General features: G+C 41.7%; 1 protein-coding gene across 3 annotated transcripts in view; it reads right to left on the minus strand.

Moving 5' to 3' along the window:
- Nucleotides 1-18669, minus strand: part of svila (supervillin a) — a 100862-nt gene extending 82193 nt beyond the window's left edge. Inside the window, exons 1-2 of one of the 3 annotated variants that reach the window (XM_037756906.1) lie at nucleotides 18510-18669; nucleotides 11115-11189 (exon numbers count right to left, since the gene is read on the minus strand). Coding sequence is in view for 1 of the 3 variants with exons in the window: in XM_037756892.1 (XP_037612820.1) it covers nucleotides 2186-2192 (7 nt within the window). In the remaining 2 variants the exon portion in view is untranslated. Of the gene's footprint in view, nucleotides 1-2185; nucleotides 2314-11114; nucleotides 11190-18509 lie in introns of those variants that run through there. The other 2 variants (XM_037756907.1, XM_037756892.1) reach the window with 2 other exon arrangements.
- Nucleotides 18670-19012: the final 343 nt, after the last annotated feature.

Below are 19012 nucleotides of genomic sequence, written 5' to 3' on the forward strand. Positions count from 1 at the left end.
TGAGGGTCCACCGTGCAGACACACTCAGCAGCTTTTGGTCAAAGGGAATATTCTGCAGAACATGCAGAGCCCCCGACACCCATTACCGCGAGCATGGACGACTGTTGAGACAGAGCAGACCAGACTGGGACTGAAAACCTTCCAGCAGCACGAGACGCCATTCACACAGAGACAACGACTGAGCGTGAACCACCGGCGCCAATTAAACGGAGACGCAATAAAAGTCTGTTTTAAAGTGTTGAGAAAAGAAATAACAGTTGGGGGGAAAGAGAACACCACAAGAACAGGTTGGAGAGAGAAAGACACAGAACACTATTGGGATATTTTAAACAAGTCTGTCTCATTATTAACATCAGGTTTTATATTATTTCAGAATCAAGAGCAATAAGCGGATTTATGGGTTCAAAAGGAGAGCGATATGCTCAAAATGTATGCTCTGATGCTCCTAAAGAAAAGATGCACCGAAGGAGGCTAAATAACACTCCAAACTTGCGCTAAACTTTGGCGAGGAAAAACTGGCATGGCCATTTTCAAAGGGGTCCCTTGACCTCTGACCTCAGGATACAGTATGTAAATGAAAATGGGTTCTATGGGTACCCATGAGTCTCCCCTTTACAGACATGTAAAGCATATTTTTATGCTAAATATAGTACCTGTGGGTTTCTGGACAATATGTGTCACTGTTCTGTGTTGTTAATTGATTTATAATAATACATATATACATACATTTGCATAAAGCAGCATACTTGTCCACTCCCATGTTGATAAAAGTATTAAATACTTACTAATCTCCCTTTTAAGATATATTTTGAACGTATAAAAAATGTGCGATTAAATATTTTAATTGATTGACAGCCCTAAATTAAATACATATATATATAAATTTACTGAATTGTTAATTATTATTAAAATAATAAATTGTTCACCAACAAACTTGTAAAAAAAAAATCTTAAAAATTAACAGAAGTTACATTTCAAATGTGAACCTTTTTAATGCAGCAACAAATTGGTCAAAACTTAAACAGGAATTAAAATTCCAGTACATAATGTATATTGTATATACACATAGAATTGAATTGAATAGAGCGACCCCATTGTCACCGATGCAGCTACTTGAGTCCGTTATCGGCCCCGATGACCCATATCGGTGGATCCTTAGGTGTTGGAGCAGCAATGTTGAAGTTAGAATAAAAAGTCTTTATTATTTTCTCACACACTATGAACATTTTTTAACGTTAATATGGTCATTCGTATAACTGGATGTATGTTTGATTGCTTATTCATAAAATAAAAATAAAATAATTGTGCATTCTTATTTAAAAAGGCTGTCAAAGCAGCAGAAAACACCCACTATAATATAAAGTGTGTTCTGTAGAATGTTATTTTGTTGTTTATTATAAAAGCCTCTCTAGAAGAAAAGTGAAATAGGCGAGCGAGTTCAGTTAATCCCGTCTTTAGTGGAGTAGTAACCCAAAAAGGAAAAACCTCTCACTCCCATTAGTACCCCCAACAAAAAGTCGGTTCAACAACGCTGCGCCCTAACCAGACTGCAAGGTAAGCATCCAGATGTGTCACAGTAGGTTTTGCTCAAAGCCTCTTCCTCAGACTGAACACACCCTCTTCCTACCTCTGATGCAGACAAGGGGATAGTTTACCCAGGGGCACCTTTTAGCACGACACCAAACGCAAGATTCTGCAGCCACGAATAGACGAAGCGAGAGCAGATAAGAGCTTCAGAGAGGGCTGATAAAGAGGTCAGTGGGTGAAAGAAAGAAACGGGGGAGTAGAAGAGGGTGCATGAGTGTGATAAAAGCACCAGAAATCAAGTGAAGAGAGAGAGAGAGAAAGATAAGACGATAAAAAGGTGTATTTTTTTGTTCATATTGTGAGCGCCTCATCTTGACAGCACCCATCCAGGACAGCACCAGGGGGATGGGATGCTATCAGCCTTCCCAGTCTTTTCACCTCTAGCATCCTACACTACTATACGTCTAGTCAACGGCAGCAATTCTGCGGTTACACAAACCAGACCTCCCTTTTTCCACCATAGCCTGCCACCCAGGCTCCTGGCAGATAAACAGGCTTTCAAAGCACATTAATGAGCGGACACATACTACCACATGGAGACAGAGAGATTAGATGATGGGAGCAAAGGAGAAAGTTGAAGATGAACAAGGGACTGTACCTTTCATAGCTCGTCTTCTTTTCCGTCGTTATTTGTAGAATCTTTCCAGTAAAAGTCAGTATCCACGGGGTCAGAACAGTTGAGAAGCAGCAGGGAGGAAGAAAAGACATAGCAAGGAGGACATAGTAGAGAAGAAGAGGACAGAGAAGGAGTGAGACTGCTCGAGCAGGGTAGGACTGGAAGGACTAGGAGTCACATGACCAGCAGACTGGCGGCTCACCAGTAGCCGCGGCCCACAAAAAAACCACAGGGTGGGTTTGGCCGTGACACCGGCGTTGGCCCGTTAAGGCAGCGACAGGCAGCCTGGCATCTGGGAGGGGTTGGGGGGGAGGGGGTCACCAGGATCACGGCCAACAGTTTCTGAGAGAGAGACGTACACCTGGAGTGTGTCTGACAGCGCTAACGGACACTGTGACAGCGATGAATAGGAATGGGAATCTGTCCTAATGAGGATGGATTTGTGGGAGAGGGGGTGGGCCGAGTCACCCAGCAGAGATAGGAGTGGGGGTGCGGGGGAATCGGCCCTGATGAGTCAAACAGAGGGACAGCAAACCAGAAAACAGCTCAGAGGCATGGGGAACAACTTCCCCACATGGCTGAAGACCAACGGCCATAACTGACAGACACAAAACATTATTCCGGTTCCCGCAGGAGATAAGAGAGGCTGCTGCGTCACTCCGTCTGACAGTTTGAGGGATAGTTTTCCCTCCAGGTCAGAGGTTAAACTGACTGAACTGGTGCTGTGCTATATATCAGATCTCAAGGCTGATTAAAAGTGACAGAAGATAATTTATTTCAAAATGCCTGCGAGTAATATACAGTTGATATCCACTGACACAAAATGCTCAGATGAAAGTTGATAAATAATCAGTGTTCTGAAAACTAAATATTTGTACCAAAGACTTCCAAGCTTTCAAGGGTTTTATCGGCGTGGAAAAGCCTATCGAGGTGCCCTTACACAGTGGACCACGAGAGCTCTCTACTGAAACTAGCAGGACATAAATGAAAGTTTGTGGCTCCTCAAGACAGACTGGCTGTTCTCATACGCCATTCGTAGCTATATAAAAAATAATGCACTGCAATTCGTAAACATCCCACAAAATGAATTTGTGTGTAATCCACGTAATCCTGAACCAGGAAGTATGAAGAGCGACAAATGCCACGTACTAGGGAGGAGGTTGGGGGTGGATGAGTGGGTCAAAAAAAACAACAGACTTTCGCCGGAGACAGGAGACCGCTGTTTGTGTTCCGTGGGAAACCAGAAGTCAACGTTGATTTATTTGTCACATAACTTCCGTACTTAAAGTGGCAGTAGGCAAAAATTCCATAATAACCTTTCAGCATATTGTAATTCAAGTGTTCTGAGAGATTCCCAGACTTCTGCACCTCCTCATTACTCTGTTTTCAGGCTTTAAAAAAAATCTCAATCACAATGGCTGCCGCGTCACAAACTTTCTAATTTTACAGCTAAACCGTGCACTACAAGGTGATTCTGAAAACATTTGAGGAGAGAAATAAGCATCAACGTAACATAATATTGATTCATATTTGATCAGCGCGGCCTAGTTTGACCGTTTGGTCGGAGTTTGCGAGTGATTGACAGCCGGCTCTCATAGACAGCAGGCTCCAGATCAGCTCTGACTGCCTGTTTTCCTCCGGTCTGTGAAATCTTGCAGATGCCGTTAGGAGCACCGGAGGACACCGGAGGACGCAGAGGCACATGATACTAAAAGCTTTTAAAGACTTATATTGATGCTGTTCCATTTCAGGTCTTGTCTCTTAACTTCCTGTTGCTATTGCTGGCTATACATAGAAGACAAAAGTCATGGTTTTGATTGGTTCACACAGCCTACTATACTATTTGTCACCATGACTGTTACAGTAAGATGACCGGCTGATCCCGGTGCTGTGCAGGAGACCCGATCTAACTAGTTTGTCATGTAAATAGCGATCGATGTTTGTCAGACTGCTGTAATAGAAAGCCTCTCATTTTCTTATCTATTTTTTTTTTATGTCAGTCTCATGCTGTGCATTATATTATAAAACTGGTCAGATGTTTGCTAAAATGCAGGTAAAAGTAATAACAAGCAGGAATGTCAACCTACACAACTCGACACACTCCGACTTCCAGCCTAGACGGGAAGTTAAAAGACAATACGAGCACTTCCTTATTGCTGAAACGCAAAAGGTCAATAACTGAGGTGAGGGAGGAACCTAAAATTGAATAGAAGAACAGCTGACACTTAAAGTGGACCCATTGTGCTTTTTCCCTTTCCTTTAGTGTGTTGTATAGTGTTTTGTGCATGTAAAAGGTCTGCAAAGTTACAAAGCCCAAAGTCCACGTAAAAAGGGAGTTACTCTCCTCCACGCTTGAAGTCCCGCCTTTTCTTCCGTAACGTGGTGATGTCACCAAGTAACACATTAGCACAATACCTGCCTAGGGGCTAGTTCGGCACGCCCTCAAACAAAGCTAGTTAGAGCGGTGAAAAGAGGTGCTGCAGCACAGCGGGTATGAGAAAAGTAAAGCTTTTTTTGAACATTGAATCAAGTAAACATGTTCTAGTAGAAACCCCAAATACAAGTGTGCACCTGAAAGCATAATAGGGCCTCTTTAAATGAGCAGATGTAGCATCAAAGAATCACGGGAACACTATTGAGACTACTACTTCAGACAAGTGATTATTGTGTTGGGGAACATTCACAAAGCAGTTTATCGTCACAAGCTGAACAACAGTGCCGAGTGTAGAGAGGCACGAGGTAAGCCATTCAGGAACAGAGGGAGTGAATGCGGCAGGAAGAAGCAAAAAGGAGGCAAAGACTGGTTAGTAGTAACCATTTAAAAACGAGACTTGATCAAAACCGAGTATATGACCAGACTGTGTACGGTCAGTCTGTGAATTTGTGGCTACCCAGACAGTCAGTGGTCATGTCTATAATGTTAAATCCAGCGCTACATGTCCACCAGGTCCGGCGAGGACACTAGGGGGGACGCGCTGCTCCACTCAACAAGCGGTGACCCATCCTATCGTTGAATGCACCTGATTGGTCCCTGGTTTTCTGCTTCATGATTCAAACAGGAAACAACATGGCGGCCTGCTCGTAAACTTTATGTTATTACGTCTAAACAATCCACCAAAATCTACTTCTAAAAAAAAAATTTAAACGAGAAATAGGCTACGCAGCTGCTGAATCTGGTTTCCTTTTATATCGCCTAGTTTCACAGCTTGGTCCAAGTTTCGTGAACCGGATGTGCCGCGCTGGGACGGGCTCATTTGCATAAAGTTGAGATTTTTTTTATGCAAATACAGACCCTCTCGAAACTCGCCGCAACACTCCCACCATGCACTGGGTCACCGCTTTCTCCTGCTTTCCATAGGAAATGAATGGAAAGCGTTGAGACGCCCTCCGTCACCAGATCTGGTGGAAATGCGCCGATAGAGGAGCACTTGACATGAGTCCCTCCTTGCACATGGTAGGCTGTTAGGTACGTGGGCGTGTATACAAACATGTGTACACACCCACAGCCACACACTCCTACCATCTTGGGCATTCTGTAACGAATGCTTGCCTATAAAAGGCAGGCTCTCATGCTCTCAGCTCCAGCATGGCATCGGACCAGGGACAATGATGAGCAGCACCAGGTGTAGGTGTGTGTTCATGTACGTCTGTCACCAGCCAGACTTCGGCACTTCATGATGACTCCTCTTTTAACTCATCACCTACCTCTTGATCAGTGTCAGCTAGACACGAGGGGAGGATGAACAGCACCTGGAGCGACCTGATAACATCACACACACTTGCTTGCATCAGGGTCTGTTATTGGAACTAGAGATGGATATTTTTGCAGGATGATTAAACCCATGTGGAGCGCCATATGGGTGGGGTTTCCCTTTCCCTTAGCACAGGACTAATAGCATCAGGCTGTCAATCAGATGCGACTACATGAACTGAATTTCAAATATTTGCACTGAAACAACAGGCACAACCTATTTGTAACGTCTGTTTGAGTCAGCCATTGTGAGTATCCTGTTTCAGCATGAGTCACGTCCATGTCATTCTGAGAGCACCGAGCTACTTCAGGACCAGACTGTGAATCTTTCACTAACACATACAAGGTGGGACGTATAGGAAAACACACACTTCAGTGTTAGATTGATGGGTAACTGTCGGTAATTGTTAGGTTAGAAGAATGTCCGCAGACACGCGGCACACATATGATCCTAATTTATAGAAGGAACACTGTGGGTGGATCTGGTGATGTACAGAGTCTGAGCTCAGGGGCTGAGGAGTAAATTACAGTTTGGGCAAACAGCAGGAACCTGCGAGAAACTATGTGTATAGAGTTGATCTTTAAAAAGGACAATTCTACGTCTTACTACAACTATTTTTGACTTTATTCTTTTCATTCTGGGGTTTTGAAAATGTTCCATATTAAAAGGGACTGTATGTAAGTTTTTACATGTATATCCGTGGAGTTTGTGTTGGAGTCTGACTTGTGGTGGGGGCTGGTCATTTGTTGGTGTTAGCGGACTACATTTTTAACCAAATGTTAGCTCTAGTTGCACACTGTTAGGCCTGTAATCAGAGCTGAAATTAAAGACTGTAGCGAGCGTGCATGACGTCACATTTGTCGAATTTTCCAGAAAAAAATATCCCCCATTCTTCACATTAAAAGCAGACAACAGGCTGATAGAGGAAACCCAGAAAGTCATGGAAGGTCTCATTTTTTAGTTTAGGTTACAACCTGTTCACACATTGCCAATTAAAATGATTAAAACACATTTATATGTGTAAAAACTTACATACTGTCCCTTTAAATAACCTGAAGAAGGGTAAAAAAAAAAATATTTTTGGTGCTCAACACTCATGTCAAGGAGACATAACTTCAGTTTAAGCCGTCACAAATCAACCGTTTGGAAACTACTGATGTAAAATCACGTTAGTGCACTAGAAATAATGGTAACAATATCTCATTTTACAAGAATATTATGTGCACACAATTACGGCAAGTACGGTTAGACGAAGAATTAATCTGTAAACTGCGATTAATATTTAATAGATGGGGAAATCATTTTGCTGTTCTTCCATGCATACATCCATTATTGGTCACCACTTATCCTATTCAGGGTCGCGGGGGGGAATTGGAGCCCATCCCAGCTGACATTGGACGAAGGCGGGGTACACCCTGGACAGGTCTCCAGACTATCACAGGGCTGACACATAGAGACAGACAACCATCACGCTCACATTCACACCTACAGGCAATTTAGAGTCAACATGAAGCTAACCTGCATGTCTTTGGACAGTGGGAGGAAGCCGGAGAACCCAGAGAAAACCCCACTGAACTCCACACAGAAGGACCCCAAGCCAGGTTTAAATCTTGCTGTGATGTGATGCAGCAGTGCTAACCACTGCACCGCCGTGCCGCCCTATCTGTTCAACTTTGTTTTCTCTAACAAACAAGTGTGACTAATCTGGGGTTTTGTTAAACAACCCCATCACCACAAAGAATTCTGATATTGGACAATACTGCAAAACCCTGTACTATGTTTCCTAACGTCCAAAGCCAACAGTTTTAAATGTGTTCCTGTCCCTAGAGCAGGGGTCAGCAACCTGCGGCTCCGGAGCCACATGCGGCTCTTTAGCCCCTCTCCAGTGGCCCCCTCTGGATTTTTAAAAGAATTAGTGAAATGAATAACCGTTTTTTTGTTTGCATTTTCATTTTTATTTATCATTGTTGTAGGTCTATGGTACGACGGTACGATGCAGTATTAGGGCCACATTGAGGAAAAAAAAATAAATCTGAGATTTTTTAGAACAAAATCATAATATTACGAGAATAAAGTTATACGTTTACGAGTAAAAAAGAATAATAAAAAGAAAGAATAATATTATAAAGTAGAAATTTTATTTGTTGTTTCATTTTTTTCTCGTTAAGTTGACTTTAGTCTCGTAATATTACGACTTTTTTCTCGTAAAGTTATGACTTCATTCTTGTAATGTTACGACTTTTTTCTCGTAATATTATGACTTTATTCTGGAAATATCAGATTTTTTTCCCTCAATGTGACCCTACTACTCCGTCGTACATTTGCACTTGGGCCCTCACTGCATTAGACTTATATACTATATACTTAGACTATAAACTGTGTTACCTTCATCACAATGCTCAAATGTTTTGCGGCTCCAGACAGATTTTCTTTTTTTTTTTTTGCCTAAAGTGTTGCTGACCCCTGCCCTAGAGAGAGGTGTTTTCAATCTGCTCATGTTAAAGGTGGATGAGGCTGGAATAACGTGACGTCACTGGACACTAAAGAGCTCTAATGGACCAAAATGAGTGAAATCACCTATGTGGGTTTACCAGGGCTTCTAAACCCACCACTGCTTTCTTTCATAAATGCCAATATTGTCACTGTTTTGATTATAAATACAAAAAAGGGAATCAGACAGACCTGGACCAGAATCTGGTATGGCTCTTTGGTGTGACCATCAGAGTTAGTGGAGTAGGAATAAACATGTTGGGGAGTGGATCAAAGTCGGTCAGGGTCTCCGCTAAAGCACTAAAACACTCACTCCTGACACAATTAGGCCACTTAAGCCCCTACGTGCGTGTGTATGTGTACTTGGCAACACGCTGCCTATTGTGTCAACACAACAGCTGCTGAGGTTTCATCTTTCTAGCATCTAGAAAGACATAACAACACACACAGCGGAAAGTTTGTCCATCAGTGCCAGTGAGGGTGCTGGATTATTAATATTTAGAGGACTGTGTTGCCCACATCACAGCTTCTGTTCTGGGACAGCAGATAATACACAAAGCACAAATTGGTCGTATAGTGGCACAGATGCTCAATATATATATATGCACACCAGATGTGAACACAATGCTAGCAGCAGGACAGGATAACGTACTATATGTTTTAAAAAGGTTAATGTGATTTACATCACACAGGTATCCAGAGGAGGAACTGATGGAGTAGACCAGCCAGTGGCCAACAATAAAAACCCAACAGGCTGCTGGGTAACAGTTCCTTCAGGTTGTTAAAGACTACCAGACCTTGAGCAAGCATGGGGAGAAATATAGAGGTCTTCTGGCAGGAGACTCCTCTCTACTATGAACTCAGCTCCCCTCAGGCGAGGAACTACAAACAACTGACGAGGGGCCTCATGGGGAAATCTATGGCTACAATGCTGAGCGGCTACTCCATCATTAAAGAAATAGTTTTGGGAATATGCTTACTCACTTTCTTTGTGTGAGAGTTAAATGAGAAGAACCACTCTTATGTCTGTACATAGGGAGCCAGAGTAGAGCGTTGATTATTAGGGCTGTCAACGTTTACACGAAAATGACGCCGTTTACTCAAATTCGTTTTAACGCCACTAATTTCTTCCAACACATTAACGCAATTGATCTTTTGGAGGTTGTAGAGGGCTCAGTTTTAAAGCTAGTGTGAAGATACTGGCATCATATGCAACAAGGAAACCTAAGGAATTCATTGGTACCAAACATGTCAAACTAGTATGTCGTTAAGGAGGCTAAATAACACTACAAACGTACGCAAAATTTTGGCGAGGATAAACTGGCATGGCCATTTTCAAAGGGGTTCCTTGACCTCTGACCTCAAGATATGTGAATGAAAATGGGTTCTATGGGTACCCACGAGTCTCCCCTTTACAGACATGCCCACAATCACATGCAGTTTGGGGTAAGTCATAGTCAAGTCAGCACACTGACACACTGACAGCTGTTGTTGCCTGTTGGGCTGCAGTTTGCCATGTTATGATTTGAGCATATTTGTTATGCTAAATGCAGTACCTGTGAGGGTTTCTGGACAATATTTGTCAGTGTTTTGTGTTGGTAATTGATTTCCAATTATAAATATATGCATACATTTGCATAAAGCAGCATATTTGTCCACTCCCATGTTGATGAGAGTATTAAATAATTGAAAAATCTCCCTTTAAGGTACATTTTGAACAGAAAAAAAATGTGTGATTCATTTCTGATGATTCACAATTAACTATGAACAATGAAATATTTTAATCGATTGACAGCCCTAAAATAGAGTAACGCATTTGGCAGCCATATTGGAGCTCCTGAGGAGAGCAGCAACAGTTTTGAGCTGCTGGTTTTGTTATTAAATGTAAAACTTGGCAAGTTCAAAAAATTTAATAAACCTTTTTTCTAAAAACACACATAATGTACATTAAATGTCTTTTTGTGTAAGCAGGATAAAAAACTATGCTCTTCTGACTTCTGGCTCGGACATTTCTGGCTATTTTACAAAACACTGAAAGTGTATAAAACTATTTTTAAAAGACTTTATGATCTGAGGTTCTTTCATTGTATCGTAAAAATTCACGACTCCTACTAAAAATACTGCAAGCAGAATGGAGCCGTAACGTTAAGTAAACATTTGCAAAAGTAATACTACCAGAAACCACACTCAGGAGTCCAAAACTACTACAAAAAATAACAACTAATGTAAAGTCAAAAAATTATAATATCTATAAACACAAAAGACACACTAAACAAGACGCCGTTACCATGGCGAGGAGTGTAAAGTTTGGCATTGTCTAATACAGCCGGGGTCTGTTGTTGATTCACCTCATCATAGCAACACATGATGTCATTGACAAATGGGTTACCACTGACTGGTGGAAGTGAACCAGTAAAACACAGAGGCCTTGTAAAGGTCAGCTCATGTCTGGCTGACCCCAGGACAGGAAAAGGCAGATAACCTCCCCCCCCCCGCCCACGCCCACCCCCTCTTACTACTATGATCAATGGGCCATGCTGCTCAGTAATGTACAGTATGTCCTCTTGGCTGCAGCTGATGTGTCTTTCTGTCCCATGAAACATTCAGAAACTCTAAAAGCAGAATGTGTTTTTATGAGAGGAACAAATGGACTCAGCTGATGTACTTACAAGATGAACATGGAGACAGAAGAGGTCAGCTTTCCACCCCTCCAGTGTCCGGGGGCCCCTGAACGCCACCTGGTCCTGAAAACAAATGATTGACTCAGTCACCACAGTGTGTCGGGGGGATTCGGACTTAATATTAAAGCTGTGATAAAGTTTCCTTTTGTCCTTAAATAGTGCAATAGGGAGAAAAGAGCAAACAGCACAGAGAAATCCAAATTCAGACCAGTCCACTGGTACATTTTCTTAAAGAGGACCTATTCTGTGTTTTGTCCCCCTTTCCTTTAGTGTGTTATATAGTTTTTTTGTGTATGTAAAAGGCCCCCCCCACAAAAACACTGCTCCTGAACTGCCTGAAACGCCTCGCTTGAATGCCTGCCTTTTCTTCCGTAACGTGGTGATGTCACCAAGTAACACGTTTTCATTATACCTGCCTAGCAGCTAGTTTGGCTCGCCCTCAAACAAAGCTAGTTAGAGCGGAGCTGGAGCGGAGTCCGAAGAATTTGGTTCAGTTGACCAATCACAACAACGGGTGGGTCAGCTGACCAATCGGAGCAGACTGGGCTTTACGGGGGGGTGGGGAGCGTTTCAGACAGAAAAAAAGAGTGTTTTTTGAACATTAAAGCATTTAAACATGTTCTAGTAAAAACCCAAAGTACAAGTATGAACCTGAAAATGAGCAGAATAGGTCCTCTTTAAAGGAATAAATTAACATGTAAAAAAAAACGATGAATATGAATGAGTGAACCAAACCTTTACAAAAAGCTATTCACAACATATAAAATGCCCGTCAATTACTGGACAACAGTGCAGCATTGTCTCTGTGACCTATATCAGCCTATACCCACCATACACATGCCACAGGTCTGTGAACCCAGTGGCCCAGCAGCCCTGCTGCAATAAAGACAAGAATGCATCTCATCACATTTGTTTTAACAAAATGAGAAAAATGTGACAAGACTCACATTTAAAGCCAAAGTTCTTGTCAATAATAAACTTTACATTATTAATCTTTACATTGTTTATTCACTGTAATGAATGAATGCCAAATTAACAACTTTAAAAGGTGCTATTGATAACATTGATAACATTCAGCCACTAGATGCCACTAGATTCTCCCTCCCCCGTTCCATTGCATTTACTTCACAACAAGTCGTTGCCAGGCACTTACCGTCAATCTCAGCCATTCATCCGTTTTTACCACAGTGACTGACGACCCTGAGATACCACGTGTTACCAATGTTGTTTTACTATTGGCTCAAAAGCCTTGTTAGAAGTGGGAACCAAACGTCAAATATGTTACACAGAGATAAACAAAACATTAATTTTGGACCTGAAAAAATTTCTAAAATCATTCATTTGCAATAGTAATAATTTGTTTCTTCTTTTATTGGGCACCTTTCTAAAGGCTCTGTAGAGCTTAGAGCTCAGGTCATAATTCCCTCTCCATTATCTCTTATATTGCTGTGAAAACATCTCATTCAAACAATTGGATTTATTCAAGTTTCAAGCCAAAAACTACATTTTACAAAATATTTGAACACATCACATCATAACGTGTATAACGTCATTGATATGCGCCAGCTTGGCCAGCTCTGCAGATCGAGCGAACATGCAGATGAATGGCGCTCCTTTGCCGGGACTCCTCGCTCTCTCACCAGGTAGCGGTGCAGAGGAGCCGGTCGGCAGAGTTTCACTTTGGGGGACATTATGTGACGGTGTTATCAATCCACTCGACCAGGGCGGCTTCAACCCCCGTGCGCTTTTGATTTTTCATTCAGAGAAAATTACCTTTTTCCCGTCATGATATCTATGTGCACGCAGCATCAGCCTCACGTATCCAGCCGGAAAGCAGAACAAGCGAGGCAAATTATCCCAAATGAACACTGTAGGTGGACTACTTGATTACTATAAGCAAATTATTTAAACAGCGTTTGTATAGGATTGATTCTGTCCCAAGCGGTTTGATCACTATCAGCAGTTGATCACTGTATTATTGCTCTACCATTTATATTGAAAATGAGGACAAAAGCAGCAGGTTAAACCACTGTTCAATTAACTTGATAGAAGTTGGTTTATTATATTTTGTGTTAAATATTGCACTGCCTTGTATCTTGAGAACTGAAGCAGCAGGTCCTGAAGTTGCACTTTTTATTATTTTCCAATAAAAGGTGTACGTATTTGCCATTAATCGTTGTTTACTTGTTTATATTCATAATTAATTTATCCCTGATTCCCTTACAAGAAAAACTTTGAGGAATCCTGACCTGCGCTGTCCAGTATCCAGCTATTTATTTCACACTCACACTGATTGTATTTTTGGCAAAAAAAGTTACTGTATTGATTTCAAATCATTGAATCGTATTGTATCGCTCTAGATGAGCCAAATATCGTCCTTGAATCGTATCGGAACCACGGAAAGTGATATGAATCGTATCGTTACTCACCTAATATATCAATAATGCAAAATTCTATATACAATGATAGAGGATTTTATCCCTCTTTTATCTGGAATGATATTAAAGTGGCAACCAGCAAGAATTTTCACTCTCACATAGCACATTATTAAAATCTGTTAATGTCAATTGATGTACCAATAGTGAGTCAGTGATCACCAACTGGTGAAACTCCAGCCTGAACGCCCCAATCCTTCATCCTCAGATCCCCGTACACCTTCACCTCCTCAACAAGTGATCCTGAATCTTGGTGCAGTTCCTTCTAACTGCCAACAGAGGCTGATCAAAGGTTTTAAATCAATTCAAACTGCTTTATGCCTTTATTAGACAGTTTAAAGAGGTGGAACCGACAAGGTTGAGAGATAAAGTGGATCCAGTCGAGACTGATGGTTTTACACGGGACACACCTTAGACCACTGAGCCACACAGTTGCTCTTAAAATAGCAATTTGGGTTTATCTTAATGAAGGGAAGTCAAGGGTAACGCAAGAGCTTGTTTTCACAAACTTAGTGATCTGGAACAAAATACGGCTGCAGATCCAAAAGGTCACACAGCCATTAAAAAGCACGCTGTTCCAGGCCAACGGGCTTTATATCTTCATGGTTCCGTTGCTCCGGATCACAGAGGTACCACAGTGCACAAAAAAATCTGACATTTAGGAGATTTTCCTTTTGTTTGTTCAAAATATACTGTGTTTTAACTACAAATCAGCTCCAACCCACAAAGTTTTGTTTGAGATTGATTTACTGGCGGCGAACACAAGAGGCGGGGTCGTTTTGAGGATTATAGACCTATAAATCATTCCTGTTTTGCATGTTTCTTTCCCTTTGATAGTCATGGCAACAGAGCCCACCCATACCATACTTCCAACACACGTCAGCTAATCAGCAAACACTGATAGACAAAAGCCACATGAGCACAACACGCATGCAGAAACTATGTTACAGGTGGTTTCATCGGCAGCACCGAGCCGTGTCTCCCAGCAGGAGAGACCCACCGAGCATCTGCTTCCAATAGCTTCCCCCTCCTCCTCCTCTGAGGGGGTCTGTGAGAGGCAGCGGACCCATCGGACCCATCTGAAGCCCGAGCCCCAGCTCTTCGGACCGGGGGCCCCAAAACAATGATGTAACACCCAACAGGCTTATGTAACTAATCTGTGCTGGCGGTTTCTCCCTCTGAAACACACAAGGTGGAGACCCTGGGAACACTCACAAGATGAAGTACACCGGACATGTTTATGTATGTCACGTCTTTATGTAAAATAAATCCGTTTAAAACGCCCAGTGTTGCAAAATTATGTTTTAAATTGACAAACAAAATCATCATGTGTGATTCATGGCACAATTCAAACGGGATCAAAAAAATATTTATCTCTTGCCGTTGACTACCGTTCATATTTTTTCCAAAATAAGGTCCCAATGGGGTCCACCAGAAGGGGCGGGACTTAGGCTCTCTATAGTACTTTACAGATCAGAGACGTGGAGGACAACCAAGACCACGATGACAAAAGTACAAATATTCATGCTACATTCAGCTGCCTGAGGCGACTCTTGAGCATCTGCTGGCCAGATACCATCAACAATATCTGGCAGAGAACGGGCCAACAACCTGTAGAAAAGGAGATCTAGAGAAGAAGTTGGGGATGGATCAGCCACACACTCCGGAGACCCAATGCCAGCATCAGCAGGCAGGCCCTTAGATCGAACCCCCCAAAGCACAAGAAAGAAAGGCCGGCCCAAGAACACCTGGCGAAGGGACCTCGAGACTGACATCAAGCAGGACATGGAAACAGCTGGAAAGGAAAGCCCAGGGCAGGAGACTCCTGGCGAACTGTGGTCAACAACCTAAGCTCCATGAAAAGGAGTGATAGGCATAATATACCATTGTACACACACACACGCATCACTCTTTAAAAGGTGACCTATTATGACAGGACATCTCATCGTCAGACAAGCTTCTAGAGCTAGCAGTTTAATGGAGTGGAGATAATGTGCAGACACAGCTCAATGTCAACGCTACACAAATAATCACCACAGACTACGGCAGCACGATATATCGTTTCAACATCGAAACAGCATCATTCAACTCGGCGGTTCAGGGATGGCCGCTTAGCGTGGGACGATCACCTCGTGGGACCTCTCCCTGGTGCTGGCTGCATTTCTCTGTAGCGGTGCGCCACGATCGGTCGGCTTGGAAAGGCCACCCTTCACCCCGGGCCTTTCCAGGGTTATTCATTGATTTTAGAGACAACATTTTCAATTGCACTTTCATTTTAAAATAAACAGAGCGCTGTGCTTTCACTTCTATGCTGAGATACATTCCTGCTAATGTACAAATTAGGGCAGCATGATGTTGGAAAAAAACTGTAATTGCAATAATTTTTTCTGCTTTTTATATATTGCATATATGAAAAATACAGGAATATTCACCCTAACCATTTGATAGCTACATTTTAAAGTTAGAATTGCACTTTAAGAGATAAATTAGCATCATTAAGAGATAGATAAACAATTTTGTGCTCTCAATTTAATCATAAACACATTGGTTGTATAGATAATATCTATACCCAAAACGTGAAGCCAAAACATCTCGATCACCGGCTGGTGGCTGGCTGTCAGTTTAGGAAGCGCTTGATTTGATATGCAGCAGAGTTTTCTAAGAGCAGAACGTGCATTTTAAACATCAATATCGCAGGCAACCTTGTTCATTTAATTGTGGGAAGCCAAAATCGTGATTAATTTTCAACTGATTGTGCAGCCCTACCATCTAAAAAACACTGACTCATGTCTCGTTTACCATGCTTTCTGAGTGTGACTTTTTTGCCGTGTCATCACCATTCATATCTATATAACTAATTGTGTTCATCATTAAATTGTTTACAAGAGCACAAAGTTCTGCGTAGATCTAGCCTCTTAATTTTGCTCTCAAAGCTCAACTCAACTTTAAAATGGAGCTACAAAATATTCTTCCCGGACCCCTCTATACAGAATGAAAATCCCTTTATTTTTTCGTCTTGCAAGATATATTGCAGAAAAAAAAATATATTCATCTATTATTACTTCTTATCCAAAATGATACTGACACTAATCAGCACAGACATTACCGGATTCTGAGTTTCAGAATGTTGCACCTTGTTTTGCAGGCTCAGGCTGTGGGCCTAAAGTCAGGCTGACCTGAGGCTCAAGTCGACCTTGGAAAAAGAAATGTGTCTTTTCATCAAAACTAGGGCAAAGGCAGCAATATCACACCCATGAGAATACCTGAAAGTTGTTTAAACGCATCCTCAGCAGATCATATTATACCTGATCTATCATGGGAAAACAAAGACAACGTACCAAGTTTGGCGTGAGGAACTTATTCAGTTAAATAAAAAAAGTCACAGTTTTGAGCCACAAATCTGAGAGAAAAAGATCAATCCGAGTCCTTCCACTCTCTAGCCATTAGAATGATCAAGCACAAGGTGCTGAAGTGTTGTCACAATCCCTCTGGGTTCGCTGACCTCACATCTTGAAGGTTTGGTGGAGGGGAATTGCTGCTAATTAGCTTCCCCTGTAGTGCACTTCCAAGTGTGGAGCAAAAAACACGGAAGTAGCCTCCCTTATTACTCACAGGTTATTTATTTTGGCAGATTATAAGCACCAGACTACCTGCCAAATAAGAAGGAAAGGAAAAAAACACTGGACAGTGCACTGTGTATGAATGTGGGTGTGTGTTTGTCTAAAGTGTGTGATATAATTCAACAAAATGTGCATTTACTCAACTTCGCTTTTATACACTGGCCTACTGTGCAAACTTGCAGTGTAATGATGTGTTTGTTATACACTGCTGAAAAATCATGGCAATATGCAGTTTGGCTTTAGAGAAAGAAAGAAAGAAAGACAACATTGATGATCAATTAACTTAAAAATGTAGTTTTTCCCAAACATTTAGTTTTTCAAATTATGTTTGGCATGGTAAATGCAAACACCCTGCCACAATGTTGTCTTTCTTGCATGTGTTTGTCATACACTGCTGCAAATCATGGCAATATGCAGTTTGGCTTTAGAGATAAAGAAAGACAACATTGTGGCAGGGTGTTCTGCATTCACCATGCCAAACCCAATTTGAAAAACTACATTTTTTGGAAAAACTACATTTTTAAGTTAATTGCTCATCATTTATCGAGGGATTTTAAGGTCTATAAATAGTCGACAACATCCAACGGGAAATTCGGCCTTTAGATAATCCTCCAAGTGACACTTCACTTTAGAATATTCTCACTTTTTAGCATTTAGTTAGCTGCTGACGACAGCCCATCCCTGAGGTCTTTAGTAGACGAAACACTGAAGATGAACTATAAAAAAGTCTAAATTCCACTTCATTAAACGCTGCATGGTATGTAGGAGACATGCCGAATTAAAGACAACATCGTATTGAATTAGAAAAGACCTTAAATCATATTTGTTTTGCTGTGTATCTTGGCCGACGAGCATGACGACGTTAAATTAGCAGATTTTTCAACGCAGTTTGGCGCTGCGTTCTCAGACCGACGTCCTCTCCTGTCTGCTGTAGTATTGGATGTCATGTTCAGTGTAACATTATATATATAGCCTATCTGTCTATTGTGTCCTTGGGGCTGGGTCTCTAGTTTCACAAGCTGTCTACCGTTAACTCCACCTTTTACTGATTGATAATGTGACTATAGTCTCCACCTGTCGGGAGGATGATGGGCTCACCTGGATGAACACTTTAAGAGTTTAAGAATTCCATGCCAGATAAAAGGTCCGTAAAAGCATCACCTTGACCACATCATAGAGGTGACACTTTATAGCAACATGTTGTTGCGTTCATTTACTTCAAACTCCTCGTTTTCTGCGGCTGCACCACTAAAACAAACTTTCTAATGTTAGAAACCAACAGGGAGCTACATGTTTCATGCACAATTCATGCACATTCATTAACTTACCGAGGCTGTCCTGTGGGAAACAACTTTACTCTCTAGTTGGATGTTAGACCACCGTTAAACACGAGCTCTTGTATTATCCCGCAGACGCACGCACGCACACCCGACTGTCATCCACACAGACCCGCCTCATGCTGTGAACTTCTTCTTCTTCTGTCAAGTAAACTACTGTAGAAGAAACACAACGAGTTTCCGACTGGAGTTTTCAAAATAAAAGCCTAATTGAATTAGGACTATTTAAACTTTAAACTCTGCTTTCACACATGCATAAAATAAAATACAGACTAGAGAAAACACTTTTTGGAAGCGCATTTAACGTGCTTAAAGTAGTTCCTTTGGCAAAATATTACGTTAGCGCAAGTAACCTTAACATTGATGCTGTCAAAGTGTAAAAACAACATTTTAAAACAAGATTTTGTGCAGAGTGCAGAAAGGTTAACTTGAGGTAATTGCATATTTTCAACTAGAATTTAAGAAATGCATAAAATGCTGCGCTGCAGCGTTTC

This window comes from Sebastes umbrosus, chromosome 21 (genome assembly GCF_015220745.1).
Source record: "Sebastes umbrosus isolate fSebUmb1 chromosome 21, fSebUmb1.pri, whole genome shotgun sequence".
Lineage (NCBI taxonomy): Eukaryota > Metazoa > Chordata > Actinopteri > Perciformes > Sebastidae > Sebastes > Sebastes umbrosus.